At 52.2% G+C, this 19147-nt stretch overlaps 1 protein-coding gene across 6 annotated transcripts in view; it reads right to left on the minus strand.

The window, feature by feature from the left end:
• Positions 1-630: 630 nt before the first annotated feature.
• FAM193B (family with sequence similarity 193 member B) overlaps positions 631-19147 on the minus strand; it is a 30504-nt gene continuing 11987 nt past the window's right edge. The window contains exons 4-12 of one of the 6 annotated variants that reach the window (XM_068979881.1): positions 16954-17196; positions 15928-16159; positions 14434-14842; positions 11878-12076; positions 10726-10965; positions 3803-4826; positions 3581-3656; positions 2748-2845; positions 631-979 (exon numbers count right to left, since the gene is read on the minus strand). In XM_068979881.1, coding sequence (XP_068835982.1) covers positions 2749-2845; positions 3581-3656; positions 3803-4826; positions 10726-10965; positions 11878-12076; positions 14434-14842; positions 15928-16159; positions 16954-17067 — 2391 coding nt within the window. In that variant the 5' untranslated portion in view covers positions 17068-17196 and the 3' untranslated portion in view covers positions 631-979; position 2748. Of the gene's footprint in view, positions 980-2747; positions 2846-3580; positions 3657-3802; positions 4827-10725; positions 10966-11877; positions 12080-14433; positions 14843-15927; positions 16160-16953; positions 17581-19147 lie in introns of those variants that run through there. The other 5 variants (XM_068979878.1, XM_068979879.1, XM_068979882.1 and 2 more) reach the window with 5 other exon arrangements.

Here is a 19147-nt window from a genome sequence, read left to right on the forward strand (position 1 = left end):
TACTGGAGTCTTATTAACAGGAGGAGGGGGCACAGATGCTACCGTCATACAACCTATGTTTTAATCTTCTGTGTGTGTGTGTGTGCATGCACACACGCTGTCATGTCTGACTCTTTGAGACCCAATGGACTATAGCCCACCAGGCTCCTCTATCCATGGAATTTTCCAGTTATAAAATACTGGATCATGTTGATGTTTAACAGAAAACAACAAAAGTCTGTAAAGCAATTATCCTTCGATTAAAAAAAAAGAATACTGGAGCAGGTTGCCACTTCCTACTCCAGGGATTGAACCTGAGTCTCTTGCATCTCCTGCATCGGCAGGCCCACTGCACCACCTGGGATCCTAGTTGGCCAAACTGAGCTCAGTAGAGTCTCTTTGCTGTCAGTTGGCTTTAATTCCTCATCCGTAAAATGGGCTAATAGTTCCACTTAGCCCTGCTGACAGAATTAAGTGGAATCGACGCCAATCTCTTGCGGCAGCATGTGCTCAGGAAAGTTAATGACTAAGGCAGACTACAATGTCTCTGAGTACATCCTTCACCCTCACGCCCCACCCGGATGAGTAAACCTTCAATCAACACACCGACTCTGTGTCCAAATGTTGCTTTATCTTTCGGCAGGAAAGATTTTCACAGTATCAAAAGTAAAGAATTGAAAAACAAGTAAAACAAAAACAAAAAAACCAAACACAAAAAGAGCAGTGTTGGGCCAGCAGTACCATCAGCCCCCAAGCCCACCGGCCAGCCCAGCCTCTGGGCTCTGAGTGTGGAGGCTGCGTAGCACCAGGAAGCGGCTCTGCGGAGGTCCTGAGGGGCCCCAGCATGAACAGCATCTATTCAGCTTTTGGTTGGTCCAGGATGGTGGAGCGGGGAGTGGGGTCTTGGGCAGGTAGGTGGGGATGTGATGAAGAAAACTGTAGACCTTCGGCTGGCAGCTGGGGTCTCAGGACACCCTTAAGAAGCTGGTTCTGGCAGGGGCTGATAAAAGAGAAGAGTATGGCCACATGGTGAGAAATGGCCCCATAGCAGCCTCCCTGTGCTGGCTCCGAGTCTCCACAGGTCCCCATGGAGGCAGAACAGTTGCCTGCTATTTCTGTCCATTGGGCTAAAAACACTGAACAAACTTTCCCTCCCCATCACCTCCAGCAGAGGACGAAGGTTAAGACAGAACCCCAGCCCCACTAAACATGATCCTAAATCTCAAGGAATGAGGACAACACTTGAGGAACCCAGGGCCCCCTGCTGTAGGCCAGGGTGGAGGAAGAGCCCAGCCTCTCCCGTTGACCGTGGAGAGGTCACCTATGCTCTCAGACTCCCGCCTCAGGATCCAGGTGCCTGGCCCAGGCTGGGTCCCCAGCCTGCACCAGCAGTGCTCTCTCACACACTCAGGGCTCACAATTAAGGCTACGAGAAGGGTGGAGAAGGTTAAAGGAGAGCATTTACTGGAGGGGAGCACCCCCGTCTTGAGAAAGAGATCAGTCAAGAGGGAGTGAGAGAAGATGGCTGGATGAGGCTTCCTACATGATAGGGGCACTGGGCTGGGGAAGGCAGTGTGACTTGTTCTCTCTCAAAAGGGGCAACAGATGAAGGTGCCTGGGGTTCTGGTAGCTCCTGGCTCCTGTGGAGGTGGTGAAGAAAGGCAGGATGGCACCCTGACTCTGGCAGAAGCCCAGGTCCACAGAGCAGAGGAGCTGAGGCGAGCCTGAGGACTGTCCTGACTCTGCGTTAGTACAGACATGACCAGCCTACAGGGAGCCCAGCCCTGGGCTGCCTGGGAAGCAGAGGTTAGTGTTAAGGGTCGGGGGGCATTCTGACTCAAAAGGGGACTCAGGGACTCAGTCAAGGGTCCAAGAAGTCTGCTGCCCTGGCACTGGGAAAAGGAGGAAGGGACAAGAGAGGATGTCCTCCTGAGGGATGAGCTCAGCCCACCTGCCCCAGCTCCCTGTTGCCTCAAAGGCAGCTGTATGCTCGCCAGCCTGAGAGGCCCGGCCCTGGGCACGCATCTCAGGGTGAACTATGACACTGTACAGCCATTAAGCCCCAAGCCCAGGACCAAGGCCTGCCAGCCAGCCAGTCTTCTCTTCTGCCCTGGGGGTTCCCAGCCCCACTGCCTTCTCAGTTTTCTGTTTTTAGCCTAGAACAACATCTGATATGTCAATATTTCAGATACAAAGACTGTGCAGGTGGCTGGGAGGGGAGGCCAGAGCCCAGCTAGGGGCCAGGCTCTTCTTCCAGGAGGAGCTTCAGTACCGCTTTCCTCGTGGAACCCGTCCTGTTTGAGGAAGAGGGCCCACCTAGCCTCTACGCCTAAATGACCTCCAAGGCCTTGGTCTAGCGGGACTGCCCTCTCACTGTTCTCTTGGGGCAGGGTCCGTTTTGCATGGCTTCAGCTGGGAAGCACCTTGGTAGCCTGCATGGAGGAGCCAGACCAGGCCAATGAGATTCAATCCTGAGGCCGATAATGTCAAGGGTGGGGGCAGCCCTCTAAGGCCCATGGCCCCCTGGGCACTTTGGGAGGCAGCTGGTGAGGGAAGTCAGAGGCCTGGCAATGACACCCCAGGGGATGGCAGTGCTAGAAAGTCCCTTCAGGAACAGGGACAGGAGGGCTCTCAGGAGAGAAGATGGGGCCGGCAAAGCACCAGGCCAACTCCCTATGCCCCAGAGCATGACACAGCCTGGCAGCAGCACAAAACATGGCAGAGCGTGGGAAGACGTGGTGCACGAAACATTAGAGGGGTTTCGGTACCTCACTGAGCTGTGCTGCGAGTGGTTTTCTTCAGGCTGAAGTTGGTCCAATTCACTGCAACTTTCTGACGCGTCTGTTTTGCAGAATCCAGACAGAACCTGTCGGGTTTGGGAGATGCCCAGGCAGTGGGTGGGGTGGGGGCACAATCAAGAGGTTCTCTCTTCTCCCCACTGGACCCGCTTCCAGACCTGTAAGCCCTGGCCACTAAGGAAACCAGGTCAGCTCTGTACAACCCCTCGGACTCCCAGGGGTCTGGGCCTAACAGTATGGGGCTGCCCGATGAGGTGCCCACACACCTAAGGGGCAGTGTGTGAAGAGAGTGGCCTGCCTTAGCATACAGCTGGCCTCCTCACCCTGGATTTTACTCTAGCTAAACTGGGATGCCTTGTTCCTCCAGGATGGTGTATTTCTCCTGCCCTCAAACCCTTTTCATTTTACCTGGCCCACTCATTCCTATTCCTCAGGTTTCAGTCTGGTTACTGCCTCTTTGGGGAGGGCTGCCCTGGCCACCCCATCCTTCAGCTTGGCCATTCCTAGGCCCTAGCCCCATACCTTTACTCCTCTAATAGCTCTTATCACTGGATTGTACATATATGGCTCTCTGCCACCACCTAGATAAGACTCTGCCCCCAAAACTCAACCCAGGCAAGAACAGAGAAATGCACGTGAATAAAACTGGAGAAGGCCCTCGTTCTTGGGGCCTGACATCCCTCTTTCTCCCAGTCCCTTGCACCTTCCCAGATGATCCATCCTGGCTACCTGTGTCCCTACCGGGGCAGGGTGGGGGGGCTGGAGCCCACCATGAGTGGGACAGCAGGCAGCCTCACACCTACCTCTTGAAGTACTCCACCTCCCGGTCAGTCTCATCCATCTCCACCCCATCCATGTCCTTGGGCAGGAACACATCGTCTAGGAAGACATAGCCAGGAGGGCTCAGTGCTCACAGCAGCCTCTGGGTCATGCTCCTGGGGCAATGCTGCTCACATGTAAGGACTGCCCTCCACCCCATGGCCTGGCTGGGTGGGGGTCGATCAGTCAGTTCCTGGTGCACTCACCCAAGGAGGAGGCTGACTTCTCCTGCTTGTTGCGGCTCCGGCGGCTGCGGCCCTTGCCCTGTGGCAAGCTCTGCGGCCTTGCTGGGCCTGGGGGCTGTACAGACTCCTGCTCCAGAGGCCGTGCCTTGGCTTCACCTGGCCAGTTTCGCCAAGAGCTGCCCTTCTCTTTGTCAGCTTTGGGGCTGTCAGCCCAGCCTGGTCCTGGTTGGTTCCCCTGGCCCCCTTCTCCAGCTTCAGCACAGCTGTCCACTCTGGGAGGCTCCGGGGCCTTGCTTGGCTGCTTGGGACTGGGGGTCTGGCCCTTGGCACTGGGAGTCTCAAGGCAGGCTGGGGACTGGGAAGCTGGGCTCACCTCACTCTTCTTGGCCTGACTACCCTGTCTCTTGCCCTTCCGTGGCTTCCCACCTGAGGCCACAGGCTCAGGCAGCTCCTGCTTGCAACCAAGGGCCTGCTTTATGCTTGGCTCCTCAGAGCTAGGGTTACCTGGCTTGGGTGTCTTGACCCAGATCATCCGGGAAAGGTTGGGCACGGTGTTGAGTCTCCTCACTAGCCCATTCTCAGGGATGATACCAGGAGGGGGGCCCTTCACCTCTGTCCATGGTGGGTGGGGACTTCTCATTTCTGCCCATGGTGGGGCTGGCTCTCCTGGAGCTTGCAACACATGGTTCTGAGGGGAGCCCAAAGTCAAAGGGGATAGGTCAAGGTTAATGTCAGGCCTTTGCTCTGAGGAGCCACTGGGGTTTGAGGGGGCTAGACTCCGAGGTTTTGGCTCAGTGGCCCCTTCCTTAGAGAAGCCATTGCCGTTCACGCTGAGCTCACACATACTGAAGCTGGCACAGATGGAGTCCTTGACGGTGTTCTTGATCTCCTGTAGACGGCTGTTCAGAAAGCTGTTGACCCGATCCAGCTCCCGATCGGGCCACGCCAAAAGACTCTCCCTGGCAGGCCTCAGCTCCCGGCTTCCAGAAACACTACGATTTGCTTGCTTCAGAGCTTCTGCTGCCAACTGGGCCTTCTCTTTTTCCTGCCAAGACAAGAGGTAGTTTTAGCAGGGCTTGGCAGCTGCCAGGCAGAGTGTGACACCTGACACGTCTGCCTTCAGCCCAGCTTTCCCACGAACTGGCTAGAAGCAAGGGCCTGGCAATCCTGGCCTGTTCACCCCAGTAACCAGGATGAAATGCAATCTGACAGGTACATGTCGTGGGGATGGAGGCGGTTACGCCAACAGAGGGTAGGGTTTTTACAGCTTGTTCATCCAGGGCCCTAGAATCAGTCCTAGGGCCTAAAAAGTTTATAGGATCTCAAAAGGGATAGGATCTCCCTCTCAGGCATAAGCTGAAGCAATTCACTCACTTGCTGAGTCTCAGTGGACTTATCTGCAAAATGGGGACAGTATTCGGGAGTGAAGACCAAAGTGGGGATATGTGTAAGGAAGATTGCTACTGTGGAGGCATTCTCTCCAATTCTGCAGGTGGCAGGAGAAAAAAAGCCATGACAACATGTAGGTCTTTCAAGAAGGAAGATGTGGAGCCATGAGATACCATGGTAGGTCACACTGTTCTGGGTGGCTGGGAAATGTGTGTGCCCTCCTGAGGCTGCCTATGGGTGCTACTGGAGAGGGCCAAGTTCCCATAGGAAGGCTACTCGCTGCTTAGTTGGCCTCAAGGAATCAAGGGCACACCTAAAGCATGCCCAGTGGCAGACAAGGGGCCACAGCAAGAGGTAAAAGCAGCCCCATCACCCAGGTGAGGACCAGGAGGCTGAGGGAGGCTGGACTCTGACACCCAGCATCGACAGCCAGATCGGGAGAGTGAAAGCAAGACTGTGGGCTGAGTCACCCCACCCGTAACCTCTGGCACCAGCTCTGCCCAACCTCAAGGCATCAGCAGGCTGAGGGGGCCTTTAGAGGGAGACAGGAGACAGTTTTCAAAAGCCACTGGGAATGAGGTGGTAGTGGTGTGCTAGGGGCCAGATGACTTTATTTGGGAATGGCAGGGGAGGAACAGGAAGTTATGCCAGAGGAAGGCTTGCATCACAATGTCAACTTAGGGAGGGTGACCCTCTGCCCCAGGGGACATACATTTATTCTCTCATCTTTTTAACAGGCTGGTTCTATAGCTGACTAGGGCCACAACTGTGGGACCTTGGACAAATCACTTCTCCCTGAACCTTACGATCTCCATTTATAAATTTTGGGGAAAAACAACCAACCTATTTATGTCACAGGGTCACCATGAGGATACCTCAGTGGGTGTGTGTCCCCTTCTCTGGGCAATAATCAGGCTGTAAGCCGTGGAGTTCAAGGCTACAGGAAGAGCTCTGAGGCTATGGTGATGGACAAAGAACTGGAAGGCCCTTCACTTTGCTCTTCTGTGTCAGAACAGCTCTGCTTTCATTTGTTAGGAACTGAGGGCCTGAGGACAATTTCAATTGCAGAAAGGACTTTTGCTGCTATACAAATGTGAAACGACTGATGTAGAGGGAATGATGTGGAATCGTGTATAATTTTGTAATGAGAGAAGGAAAAAGCATGGAACCACACATTTTTGCTATGTACCAAAAGCCTGGTGCCTTCCCATGTTGCCGCATTTAATCCCCACAACTGCCCTTGCTGTGTCATTACCCTCAGTTTATAGATGAGGAAACTCAACTTTGGAAAGAGTTAAGGAACTGATCCAAGATTACATGCTAGTTAAGTGGTGAGTCAGGAAAGCATGCCCAGGGGTGATCTTCAGAAGTTCTTATGATTTTCAGTATCATTTGACAATCACTTCTTGACCTGTGACCTTATATGAGGCACTGGACTGGGCTCTGGGCACTCTCTGTTCACTGATTTGAGTCTGCTGGGGGAAATGGACGTGCGAACAGGCTGTTTAATTCTGAGTGACAGTGTGAAAAGTGACAGGGGGAAAAAGCACAGGGTGCTCTGGGGACCCAGACTGGGCCATCAGGAGGTGCTTCCCAGAGGAGGCAATATCTCGCTGAGCACTGGGTAAGCGGGACTATCCTGGAAGTGTGAGGCAAACATATTCTAGATAAAAAGTAGAAAAAAGGCTGGGAAATGAGGACACGCAGAATATTTAGGGAATGCAAATACTTAGCAGGCAGCTGGAGCACAGATTTCTTTTGGGTGGAGTAGAGTGGGCTGGAAGGCCACAGGGGCAGACTGAGAGATGAAGCTGGCAAGCTAAGCAGGGGATAGAGCCTCAAGAGCCCCGCCGGCCATACTTGACCCTAGATTTGAGCCTATGGGCAATGTTCCCTCACTGAAGGCTTTTTAAACAGTGCCAGTAGGGTGGAAAGAAGTGGATGGTGTGAGCTGCTGGAAGGGGTCGCATGGCCAGGACTGCTCGGCGATGGGTTGGGGAGAGAAAGAGGAGTCATGAACACATCATCAACCATCACTACTGTTCCTGCAGCAACTACTCTGTTCACTCTGCCCAACCTTTCTGTGCATCACTCCATTTCATTTTCGCAAAAGCCTTGAATTTTAGGTTCTACCATTATTCTCATTTTATGGAGGAAGAAACTGAGGCTTAGAGGTTAAGTGATTTGCCCAAGGTCATACAGCAAGTACGGTAGAGCCAGGTTTCAAACTGGTCCAACTGCAAGGCCTGCTGCTCGCCATCACCACGACGCAGTCCTCCCCAGATGGCACCTGGGGCTCTGGTTGAGGCAGCTGGGTGGCTGGTGGTGCTATTATCTAGACAGGCAATGGAGAAGGAAAAGTGGGCTCTTTTGGAGAAAGGTGACAAGCTTAGTTTGGGATACGCTGAGTTTGGGTACCTGCAGAATGTCTGTGAGGAGGTACCCACCAGTGGGAGGATATGTCACTGGGAAGTGCAGGGGGAAACAGGGAGACATGACGACCTGGGAGCAAACACTATCTAGATGGTTCTCTCTAAGGGAGCTGTCTTTAAGGGGGAGGGCCAGGCAGAGGAAGACGTGCTCACAAAGGAGACAGGACAGAGGGCAGAGAGGAAGTGAGAAACACAGAGAATGCGGCCTCCCCTTTCCCTTTCCCTGCCCCCACTTAAGTGAGGTTGGAGGGGCCAAAGAAAACTTTTGAAGAAGAGAACAAAGGGTGAGATGCTGCCTGGCGGAAAAGAAGACGGACAGGAGAGAAGGACTTGGCGACAAAGAAGTCACTAGCGGCTCTATGGAGGAGTGGAGGTAGCAGACAATTTGCAGCGGGCTGACAGGAGTAAGTGCAGATGAGGAAAGAGACCAGGGTGGTTAATAGAGGCTGTACGCTCAAAGGACAGTTTGCTTTCAAAAAACAGTACTGGGCACAGTAAGAGGCTGAAGCCACACAGCAGGAAGTGGTATTAGACTGAGGAGGCAGGAAGGACAGCACAGGCTTTAGGTAGGAAAAGGACTAACTCTTCCTTCCAGCAAGAAGAACTCTGCAGGACAGGGCCTCTCCACTGGCTCTGAATCCTTGTTGAAACAGGAAGTGAGTTATCTGCCAAAAAGTAAGGTGGAGGTGGGGAGAGCCTGGCAGCTGGAGCAGAATGGAGGTCTAACAAAGGGGCTGGGGTGAATGGAAGTGATGAGGAGTCAGAAGACTAGAGAACAGCAAAGTGGGGGCTCAGGCAGGTGGGAGACTGCTTGGCCAGGGTGCCAAAGACAGATTCAATCTAGCACCTTCCTCAAGGTGTAGGAGAAAGGCAGGCTGGGGCTGAACCCAGGACTGTGGTTTTTCTAAGTGGGCATAACGGAAGGATAATGAGGAGCTGAAAGGACTGGTAGGAGAGTGAATGAATGATACTCAAGGGATCTCAACTGGTCTGAGAAAGGAAGGAAGACACGTGACGGTCTTCAGTGGATGAAGAGGGGTAGTGGTGGGAGGTTACAGATGACAGACCCAGGGTCGGTTTCAAAGGAGCGAGGGTTAGGACATGGACAAGTCATGGCCAGAAATGGTACAAGGGAGCAGAAAAATGCCCAGCTTCATCTGTCTCCCCAGGTGGGTAGTGGGTGGATGCCTTTCGTGGTGGAAGCTGTGTTTTCGGTGGATTGCAGTTAAGTCTGGGAGGTGACGGAGGGGTACAGTGGAGGAGGCTGATGTATACACAGATACTGGCCATGATCACTAGTTACAGGACATCAGGACTGCCTCCTCTGTGTTGTATCCTGGCCTCTAGACTGGGTGGGGCAGGCAGTTTCTGAACTGTGGATAGAGAATGATAAATGGCAGACGAGAGAGATGTGCGAGATGCAGCCACAGCACAGTGGACGTTACCTGAGGAAGCCTGCGGAGGAGGAAACATCTCAACTGGGCTGGGAGGAGGTTTTTAGAAGGGAAAGGAGGGGGCAGAGGTGACGGAGAAAGGATATCCAGGCAGAAATTTACGAAAAACATACCAGGCCTGGGAACTGTGAAGTGTGTTCCCTGGGACCTAACTGGGAACCACAGCCTTGGGAGGCCAGGAAAGGCCAGAGAGACCACTTCTGCCCACTGCACACTTCTGGCCAGGCAGTGCTGGCAGGGAGACAGCAAATGCCGACCACTTTCTGAAGGCAGTGGTGAGACCCTTTGGTTTACTACTTCAGGATGCAGGAAGGGGTCCTGGTTTGTCCTTTGGGCTGGAAAAAGATGGAGAAGCACTGCTGTTTTCCAGAGCACCAGGGCTGTTCGACCACCCAGGACCTGGAGCTAGCTGGCTGTCAAACCCATTCTCTTCAGCTGCTGAGCTCCTGAGTGTGGCACTGTGCAGACACAGCTGGGGGCAGGCAGGCTAAGAGGTAATGAGGTGGCAGGGGACGAGCCATCAAGCTCTGCTGCTCGCCTGGCGGCAGGGCTGCCCAGGAACAGCTCCCCTGGTTCTGTCCTCGGCCTTCTGGGAGGAGTTCACTCAGTCCTCAGGATGGGTCATTCCCATGGCTTCAATTACATCTCCATGCCAGCAACTCCCAGCCCCACATCGCCATCTCCACTCGGACCTCTCATGAGAATCTCTGAGTCACTGTGCCCAACTGAATTCCATCTTCTGTCAACTCCACCTGTGCTCAGCAAGGCATGCCATCCTGCCGGCCACCCTGGCAAACATCTAGGAGGTCCCTCTGACTCTATCATCTCCTTGTCCTGAAATCAAGAGGTCGCCTGCCTCCTCTGAGAACTCCAGCTCCCCTGCTCTAGGCCCACTATCGGTCACCTCTCCCTGGCTCTTGGCTCTGGCCTGGAGGATCACTCCTTCAGGCTACCTTCCATATTGCTACACAGTCACCTTGGGAGGCACATCTGGTGAGTGCACTGTGTGATTAAAGCCCTTGGGTGAACCCCCCTTGGCTGTAGGATCAAGTCAGAGCTGTGGAGCAATACCATTCCCTCACTTCTGCTATCTGCCTGCCTTCTCCTGGGTGTGAGCTCTGGCTTCAAAAACTGCTGTGGATGTGCTATGCCCGCTGCACATCAGGAGGGTCCTCCTGATGAATCTGTACTCACTCTCTACAACTCAGCTCCCCAGGCAGCCTGATGGTCCAGCAATTTCCAGTGCCTCAGGCAGGATGGGGGCTTCCCTCATCCCAGCACTTGTTGCACACTAATGTGCTTGTCCAGTGTTGTTTCTCCACTGGACTGAGCTTTTCCAGGGTAAGAAGCTAACTGCATCATATTTGGCTCCAAGCATTTGCAGAAGTGTTTGCTGAATGAACATCTGACTGACTGACTGAACAAGTCCTAAGCTTTGAGGAATCCAGCAAGCGGCTTCTGACGCTAGGACTTGTTTTTCCTCCAATCACTGGCCCCCTGGCTCCCTTACCCCGGTGCCTCCCAAACTCATTCAGACCTTCTCAGAGAAGAGAGCCCTGCCAAGGCCTTTGGCAGCCAGCACTATTCATGCCCGAGAAGTCCTGGGGGTTGGGGGCGAGGGAGTCCTCGGGGAAAAGAGGTGGTAGAGCTGGGCTCCCCCCACACCCACCTTCTTTTTCAGCTTGTGCCGGGCCCGCTTGGCAGCCCTGGCGCTGTTGGGGACTTTGGGCTCCGTGCTGTTGATGAATTCCAGCAGCTCATCCACATCTCGATGATCCACGGCGGGCTCCCCAGGGACCCCGCCCAGGGCGCCCCCCTTCATGGGCAGCTCCTCTTTGCGCCTGGTCAGCCTTGAGCGAAGCTTCTCTCGGATCTCGGTATAATTCCGACTCGTCGGGGCAGCGGGTGGCTGGGGGAGGGGAGGTGCTGACGTTACACCCTGGGCCTGGGAAGCCCGGAGCACTACCACCCACAGGCACCAAGCATGTGGTGAGAAGCAAGACAACTGTTCTTTCTACCACAGCCACAGAGGCCAAATGGCTTCACCCTCAGCCAGGCTCGGAGCCAAGGCAGTGGTGGGCGGAGGAGTGGGAGGTAGGCAGCAGTGTTGCGAGCACACTGACTTGGGAGCCAGGAAAGCAGGTTTGAGCCCAGGCTTCGTCACTCGGAAGCTGTATGACCTTGAGCAGGTTCACTGAGTCTTTGTGAGCCTCAATTTTGTCATCTCTAAAATGAGGATAACAACTTCTAGCTCAAAGGTGACCAGCAACATAACTGCTTGAATTTCTTCTGCCCTCAACTGCTCTCCCCTAGCCAGAAGCCCTTTTTTCTTCACCTTATGAGACTTCTGAACTGCTTTCTTCCCCTGTCCAGAGACAGCCTGTACTCTGCTATGAGCCTCCTTCCTGGCGCCATCTGTGCTCATGGCCTGTCCCCTGGCTGGCTCCCACACGGGACTGAGAGCCTTGGCTTCCATTCTGCCTTTATCACGCACAAGCCTTCACTTCTCTGTGATTAATGCACGTTACGTATACATACTCATCAGAATCATAGCTTTCCTCTGCCACTTTCTTTCTTTTTGCCTAAGGAAAAAAAGCCAATCTTAAGAGAAACCATGAGAAGAGCAAAGGCAGCAAACTTGAAAAATCTCTACCTCATCCATATGCTGTGAGGATCTAGCAAGCAGGCGCTGGCGAGGACTCACAGGGTCCAAGCACAATTATTAGCTCCAAGAGCAAGGGGGGCCCCGGAAGAGCAAGGTACTCCCCTGGCTCCCCTCGGCTGGCCCCCAGCCTGCTCTGGCCTGGGAAGGCTCACTCACCGCATTGTGGCCGAAGAACTCACAGTAGCAGCAGTCACAGAACTTCCCATCTCGCTGGTGGGTGGAGGATGAGGTGCAGGAGCTACGCTCCGAGCTGCTGTCCTCTTCCTCGCCCAGCCCCTCGTCTGCCTCGCATGGCTGGGGAAGCTGGCACGTCAGGCCACTGTGGGTAAACTTGTGCCCCTTGCACCCAGGGTCCCTGCTGAGTTGGGAGAAAAGACAGGCCCAAAGGTGAGGAAAGGCAGGGCAGGAGCACGCTGTGAGGAGCCTGGGGAGCAGCCCCCCCACCATCTTCACCTGCCTCATCCCACAAAGACCAAGGCAGGCAGACAGAATGAGCCTCTTGTAAGAACAAGGCAAACACCCTCACTGTTCCTCAGGGACCCCCACAACGGCACTGTTCTGGGAAGGTTCCCTGTGCTTCCCCTCCCCACGTCTACCATGTGAGCCTTACCTCTATCACACACTACAGTGACGATCTGTTCACCCATCTGTCTTCCAGAGCAGAGTATAGACTCCCTGAAGATATGGACTATGCCACTTCTATTTTTGGGTCCCAGTGTGTACCATCACAAGCCTATCCACAGTAAGTGCTCAGGAAGTAGGTGTCTGAACAGATTAGTGGGCTGATGGTTCCTTGGAACATCCAAAGGAGGCCAACGTCCTTTCATTCTCTATGGTTCCCCCCACCCTGACACTGTGGTTTTGCTTTTGGCCATACCATGTGGCTTCTGGGATCTTAGTTTCCTGACCAGGGGTTGAATCCGGGCCCCTGACAGTGGAAGTGACAGTGTACCATGCTCAAAGGTCCTTCTGATTGAGATCGCACCACTGCACAGAGCTGCCTCAGCCATGGCATCTCGAGGTTAGGAAAGTAAATGTGCCTTGTGGGCCATATTTTGAGCTACTGTTTGTGCCAGGTATTGTATACAGCAAATCATTTCTAACAATCCCCCAAACCCTGCAAAACAGGTTTTGCCATCCCCACGCTGCAACAGAAGAGACCAAGGCTCAGAGTGCTTTACCGTTTTGCCCAAAGAGCAGCTAGGACTCACCCTCCCACTGCACTGCTCTGGTCTGCCTCTGGATTTCAGGAAGCATCTTGTAATATGAACTAATTTCCCAGGGTAAGGAAGAGACACGTCTGAAAGGTCCCAGAATTCGTGCTAGAAGAGTCAGAGTCCTGGGCTGGCCATCAGCAGTGGGAGTGCTCCAGGGCTGAAGCCAAAGGGAGCCAGGAGGAAGGGTGGGGCAAGGAGCAGCCACGGAGGTTCCCTGGGGCAGGAATCATTATCAAAGTACTCGGAGGACTTTCCTGGCGGCCCAGTGGTTAAGACTTCACACTTCCACTGCAGGGAGCACGGATTCAATCCCAGGTTGGGAACTAATTTCCTGCATATTGAGCGGTGCAAAATAAAAAGGTGCTCAGAGAAGCTTAACCCCAACTGACCATTATTCATCTACTATACTAGCACAGTTAAAAATTCCTAGTGCTTTAATACTGGTGGTTACATCAATTTGGAGACCTCTTTGGAAAGCAATTTTTCAATATGTATTAAGAGCCTTTCTCAATAAAATAAAAGCAAAAAATCCCTCATAGCCTTTATACTGAGAACTTTTTTCACCGAGAGATCTATTCCAAGGAGAAAAATCCAAAAGAGTGAAGAGCTTTAGGCAAAGACATCGTTAAGAGACATTATTTATAATGTTAAAATGCTGGGATGACCTAAATGTTCAGCAACTGGAGAAGAGCAAAGAATTTCCCAGCCTTTAAAGCTGAGGTTCAGAAGCCATGTGGGAACCTAACAGCGCTAAGTGAAACTGGACGACGAGAAACCACACAGACACCACTACCACACGGGAAAGCTACTCAAGAGAAACCTGCTACAAGCGCTGTATCGGGGTGATGGGATTTTAGAGCGGGCAAATAGAAACACATCCTCAACACACATCTGATTTACAAAAAGACAGATCTTCTCCAAAGAACTGTACCTTTCAAATATGTATTAAAGCACACTTTCTCAGTACTTAAGAGTTAATTCTAGGAATCTACTTTAGGGACAGAACTCCTGACATTTGGGTGCAAGGATGCTTATTACAGTCTACAAAAAAATCTACAAATGCCTGAATATCCAGGAACAGGGTAATGATAAATTATGCCACAGTTGTACAATAAAACATGTGGCCACTGAGAAAGTTTTTGAAGAATTTTAACTATGGAAATGATGATGGTATAATGTTAAAAAGTAACCACACAAAAATAATACAGAATGTGACCTCATTTTGTTATGGATATATAGAAACGTGAAAAAAAAGAATATATATTGTGGTATTAAAGTTTATCTTTAGGTTGCCAGGAATTTTTTTCTCTCATATATTTAAAATTTTGACATTTATAAATTTCCCAAGTTAAAACAAACAAACAAACATTTCTTTCATATCTGGAAAAACTATAGAAAAAACATAAACAGAGTATACCCTTTAACTTCCACCCCAAAGTTTTCCCCGAACTCTTAAGTTCAAGTTGTCAGGGAGTTTGCTCTTTATGCCACTCACCTGTGAGTGCTAGGGAGCTGCTGAGAGCTGGGTGGTGGGAGGAGGGGCCCGCTGCAGTGCCCACTGCAGTGCCCACTACAGGGGTGGCTGCAACCCGAGAATGGAGGAGGCATCTTCAGGAGCGGCATGCTGGTGGAGGGAAGGTGGGGGCTCTGACATGGCCCTGGGGTGTGGGGGGCAGCAGCCACAGCAACAGGGCATTCTGCCACGGCAACAGGGCATTCTGAAACCTGGGCAGGGAAATGCACTGCTGGGGTGGTGGGCAGCAGGTGCGGGTGGGGTGGTGAGCCAAAGGATCCGGGGTGAGATGGGATCAGCGGCGCTGGCTGGGGGTGGTGGCCGGTGGGGCTGTTAGGTGGAGCAGTGAGGTCTGAGTGCCGGTGGTGCTCCGAGATGGGGAAAACCTCACCTGTGGGCGGATGGGGGAGAGAGGTGTCAGAGCGGGAGCCCAGATCCTGGGAAGGAGGCCCAAGGGCTCGCTGCTGCAGCAGCCTGCTTACTGTGGCCAGAGGCAACATGCCTGGGCACAGTCTCTCAGCATGGTAGACCCATGAGCTTTCAGGAAAGCCAAGCGGTAACTTGGGCTGGAGAGATTTCTCGGCAGGCAGCAGCTGGACAGGCTGAAGATGGCCAGGCCTGAGGGAGAAGGCACCAGGAAGGCCAGTCCCATGCAAGGTCATAAAACCTCTGCTGGGCATCAACAGGGGCTGTATGTTCTATCTCTGAGTGCTTCTCTAGGACCTGTCTGACAAGGCTCTGCTTCTGGGCCACGTGCATCAAGGCAGCCAGGATATGCCAGACTTTCGGGTGGTCCCAAATTTCAGAGGACAAGTGGGAAAGCGCTTTGATGACTCTCTCTGGCTCATGCACCAGAATAACTGCAATTATGTATCGCTCCACTCACAATTCTGGGGGTAGCACCCCTTTGAAGAACTAGGTCCTCCATTTAAAAGTAGACAGTAATTCATATTTACAAAGTACAGCAATAACTCACAGATTTTTTTCTTTGGGTTGCTAAGCATTATCCCAGGGTCTAAAAAAGGCTTACACAGCTGCATAACTGGCTAATAATCAAAGCAGCTCACACGGCCAATCTCATGTGGATGGAAGTGCAGTGCTTTTATAAAAGCACCCAACCCTTGGTTGGAAAAGAAGAGACACTGAGGCCCTCCATGCTGCTGCAGCAGTCAGGTGACCTAATTCCTTAAAGGCCCTTGCAGACTTTACTTTCTCTTCAGCCAATGCTTACCAGGTCCCCTCTTGGATCCAATGGGAACAGTTATCAGAGCCAATGCCAGCAGTATTTTTCAAGTTCAGAGTCTTAGGGAAAGGATTCCTACCAAGATAGTCAAGGGCTAGATTCCCTACTTGGCTTCCACCAGAACAGCTCCACTTTTATTTAATAACCGATCTGATTTGTTTGAACAAAATGGTTAGGAAAACACAACTCTCTCCATTTATGGAGAGAGGTCTCTTCTAAGCTTGGCGACTCACCAGGGATTGTAGGAGGGCTCCCGAGCGAGCCACCTGGCATGGCCCCACTGGAGTGCGGGGAGTTCCAGAGGCCCGAGAGCTTATGTGCTGACAGGAACGAACTAGGATCCCAGTCCCCTGAGTTCCCATGGCAGGAGGAGGACGAGGAAGAGGACGATGAAGAGGAGGACGAAGAGGAATGAGAATCACCCCCACAAGACTGTGATTTGCAGGATGTGTGTGACAAGGAGATCTGGGGAAGAAAAAGGCTCATGGTAAAACAGTAAACCTCAGGGCTGGCCCTCTGCTGCCTTGGCTTCCCCTGGGGCACCTCCCACCAACTGTGGGAATGGCCCAGTTCCCACAACTCCAGATGCAAGGGCAAACACGGGCCAGGCCTTTGCCAAGAGGGGCTGTGGTGCTCCCCGTGAAGTGAAGTGTGTGGATGTGATGAGAGATTCTGGTAAGAGGCAGAGACTGCCTGTCAGCTGTGGCCTTTGGGGAGTCCTGAGAGCTGCCAAGGAGAGGAAAAAGGTCTTTAAGCCGGGAGTCCTGAAGCTGAACTGATTCTGGGTTACAGAGAGGGACTGAGGGGAATGAAAAGTGAGGAGTCTGACCTCTGTGATTCAGGAGATGGCAGTTAGATGGCTCCCGGGCATCTTGGAAGCCTTCTAACAGAGGTATTGCAGACCCTCAAACTGACCTTTGCCTTCCATGTCATACTGGTTGGTTTCTGAGCTGCCACAGAGCTGACGGCAGCACAGTCACAGGGAGGGTCAGGATCTCGATCTACCAGTGCCTCCAAGCCGGCCATCACACGGTGCACTGTCCTTGGGGGCTGGTGGGCTGCCTGAAACCTCTCTTTTCTTCCCCCAAATGTGGGCCACAAGCTCCTAATGCTGTATGGGTGCAGCCTCTTTGGCACCTGGGCAGAGGTGCTGCCTGAGGACAGCCACTTGAGCACAAGGCAGCCACAGCTCAACAGCCTGACTTCTCTGGGCAGGCAGCACTCCTGCATTCGGGGACCCCTTCTCAGCGGTTACCTACCGCCACTGCATGTTCTCGACCTGTCTGCCTTTCATCTTCCTCCATGCTCTTTCGGCAACTCTGGCAGACCCACAGAGGCATCTCGCCTAGGAGATTCTTGACGAGCTTTGGCATGAAGTCAGGGGGCAGCTTCTCACCCTGCAACACCAGTCCGTTCTGGGAAGGGCCTTCTTCCCAGCCTTTGCGTTCCCGGTGACACAGCAGGCAGCAAGTCTGCACAGACTGGCTGGTGGTAGGGGGAACCTGTCCAACAGACAGAAACAGGGTTTCCCAGAAGGGGAAAAGCTCTGCTTAGAAACAGTATTAACAATACTGATGACATCACTTATTATGTGCCAGGCACTGGGTTAGGCACTTTATTTACCCAATTTCAGCCCTTGTAAACAGCTCTGCAAACTGTTATTATTCTCATCTTTTTTTTTTTTTTAAAGAAGAAACATTTCAAGAAGTCAAATAAGTTGCCCAAGGTTATAGAGTTAGTGAGTGGTTGAACCCTACAGGATTTGAACCCCAGTGAGGCTGACTCCAAAGCTCATGCTCAAATGCCCTAGTGCCCCAACGTCTCCGGATCTTGAAGGTTAATGAGTCGGCCCTTCCTGCTGTGGCATGTCTGGGAGAGGTCACAATTCTTGGGCTGTCTGTGAAGTCTACAGACCAATTCTCACCTAAAAGGAAAAAAAATGCTTTCAGTTAACGCAGTTTGGGAGACCATGTGGGTTTCCCAAAGAGCTGCACAATTCCGTTAGGATCCCAGGAGCATTCTGGAGGAGCCAGTCAAAGAGTATCAACTCAGCTGAAAACCGAGCTGGAGGGTAAGGCAGACCCAGGGGCTTCTGAGTGGCAGGGAGGTGTGGTGAAAAACCCCTGGGCTTTGGGTGTCAGACTGACATGAATTCTAATCCCTCCCTGACCACAAATGAGCTGGGTGACCTTGAGCAAGTTATTCAACTTCTGATTTCCTACCTACTGTGCAGAGTTGTTATGAGGGGGGTGCGTAAACAAGTAAAGTGCCTAGCCCTGTGCATGTCCATAGTACAGTCCCAGTATATAGTCATTATTACTATTATTTTTCCCTTTTCCTTCTAGGACAAACCTGACCTAGAAATGTAAGTCTACAGGTTTTCTGTCACACTGAGGGATAGTGACTTGAGAGACTGATTGTGTCTAATGACCCCATTAATGGCTTTCCTATATCCTGCAACTTTGCACTGTAGTCCCTTCTCACTCGGACAGTCATGTCACTTTCTTTGGCCAACGAATGTCAGCAAACATGCTGCCAGCATGAGCTTGAAAAGTGTGTGTGCATTTCTACGTGCTCCCTTGCATGGCTGGACTTGCTTGCTCCTGCACCTCTGCCCTGCCACGTAAACATGACCAGGTTAGCTGCTGGAGGGATGTGAGACCTGTGGGGAAAACTGAGTCTTCCCAGCTGACTGGCCAGTAGATCAGATACATGAGTATAGCTGAGATCAGCCAAGTAGGCACCAATCAGCAGAAACACCCAGTCAACACCCGAGAGACTCATGACAAATAATAAATGGTATTGTTTTAAGCCACTAAGTTTTGGGGTGGTTTGTTGCACATAATAGTTAAGCTTCCAAACTTACCCACCACTAGGCAAGACGTATTTGCAGAGGCCTAAGCAAAGGAATAATACGAGTATCACTTTCATCCTACCAATAAAATAAATGGCATCATCTTTTTCAAATAAAATCACCTTCTCACAATAAGTTGGCATCAGGGTATCCTTCAATTTGTAATGTTACAATTACACTGACCTGGGCCCCTGGCTTCTAGAAGAAGAAAGGAAACAAACAAAGAAAGTGGCACCAGAAGCACATGTGTTTGAGCCTGTGCATGTGCTCAGTCGCTCAGCCGTGTCTGACTCTCTGCGACCCCGTGGACTGAAACCCACCAGGCTCCTCTGTCCATGGAATTTTCCAGGCAAGAGTACTGGAGTGGGTTGCCATTTCCTCCTCCAGGGGATCTTCCTGACCCAGGGACTGAATCACGTCTCTTGGGTCTCCCGCATCTCCTGCACTGGCAGCGAGATTCTTTACCACTAGCACCACCAGTAGCATACTGAAACATGTGGGGAATTACAAGGACCTTGGGAACGAACATCAGAGAGAAGGAGAAAGAAATCTTACATATGGAACTCATGTGAGATGCTGCCTAAAGTCTGTGCCAAGGG

This window comes from Capricornis sumatraensis, chromosome 9 (genome assembly GCF_032405125.1).
Source record: "Capricornis sumatraensis isolate serow.1 chromosome 9, serow.2, whole genome shotgun sequence".
Taxonomy (NCBI): Eukaryota; Metazoa; Chordata; class Mammalia; order Artiodactyla; family Bovidae; genus Capricornis; species Capricornis sumatraensis.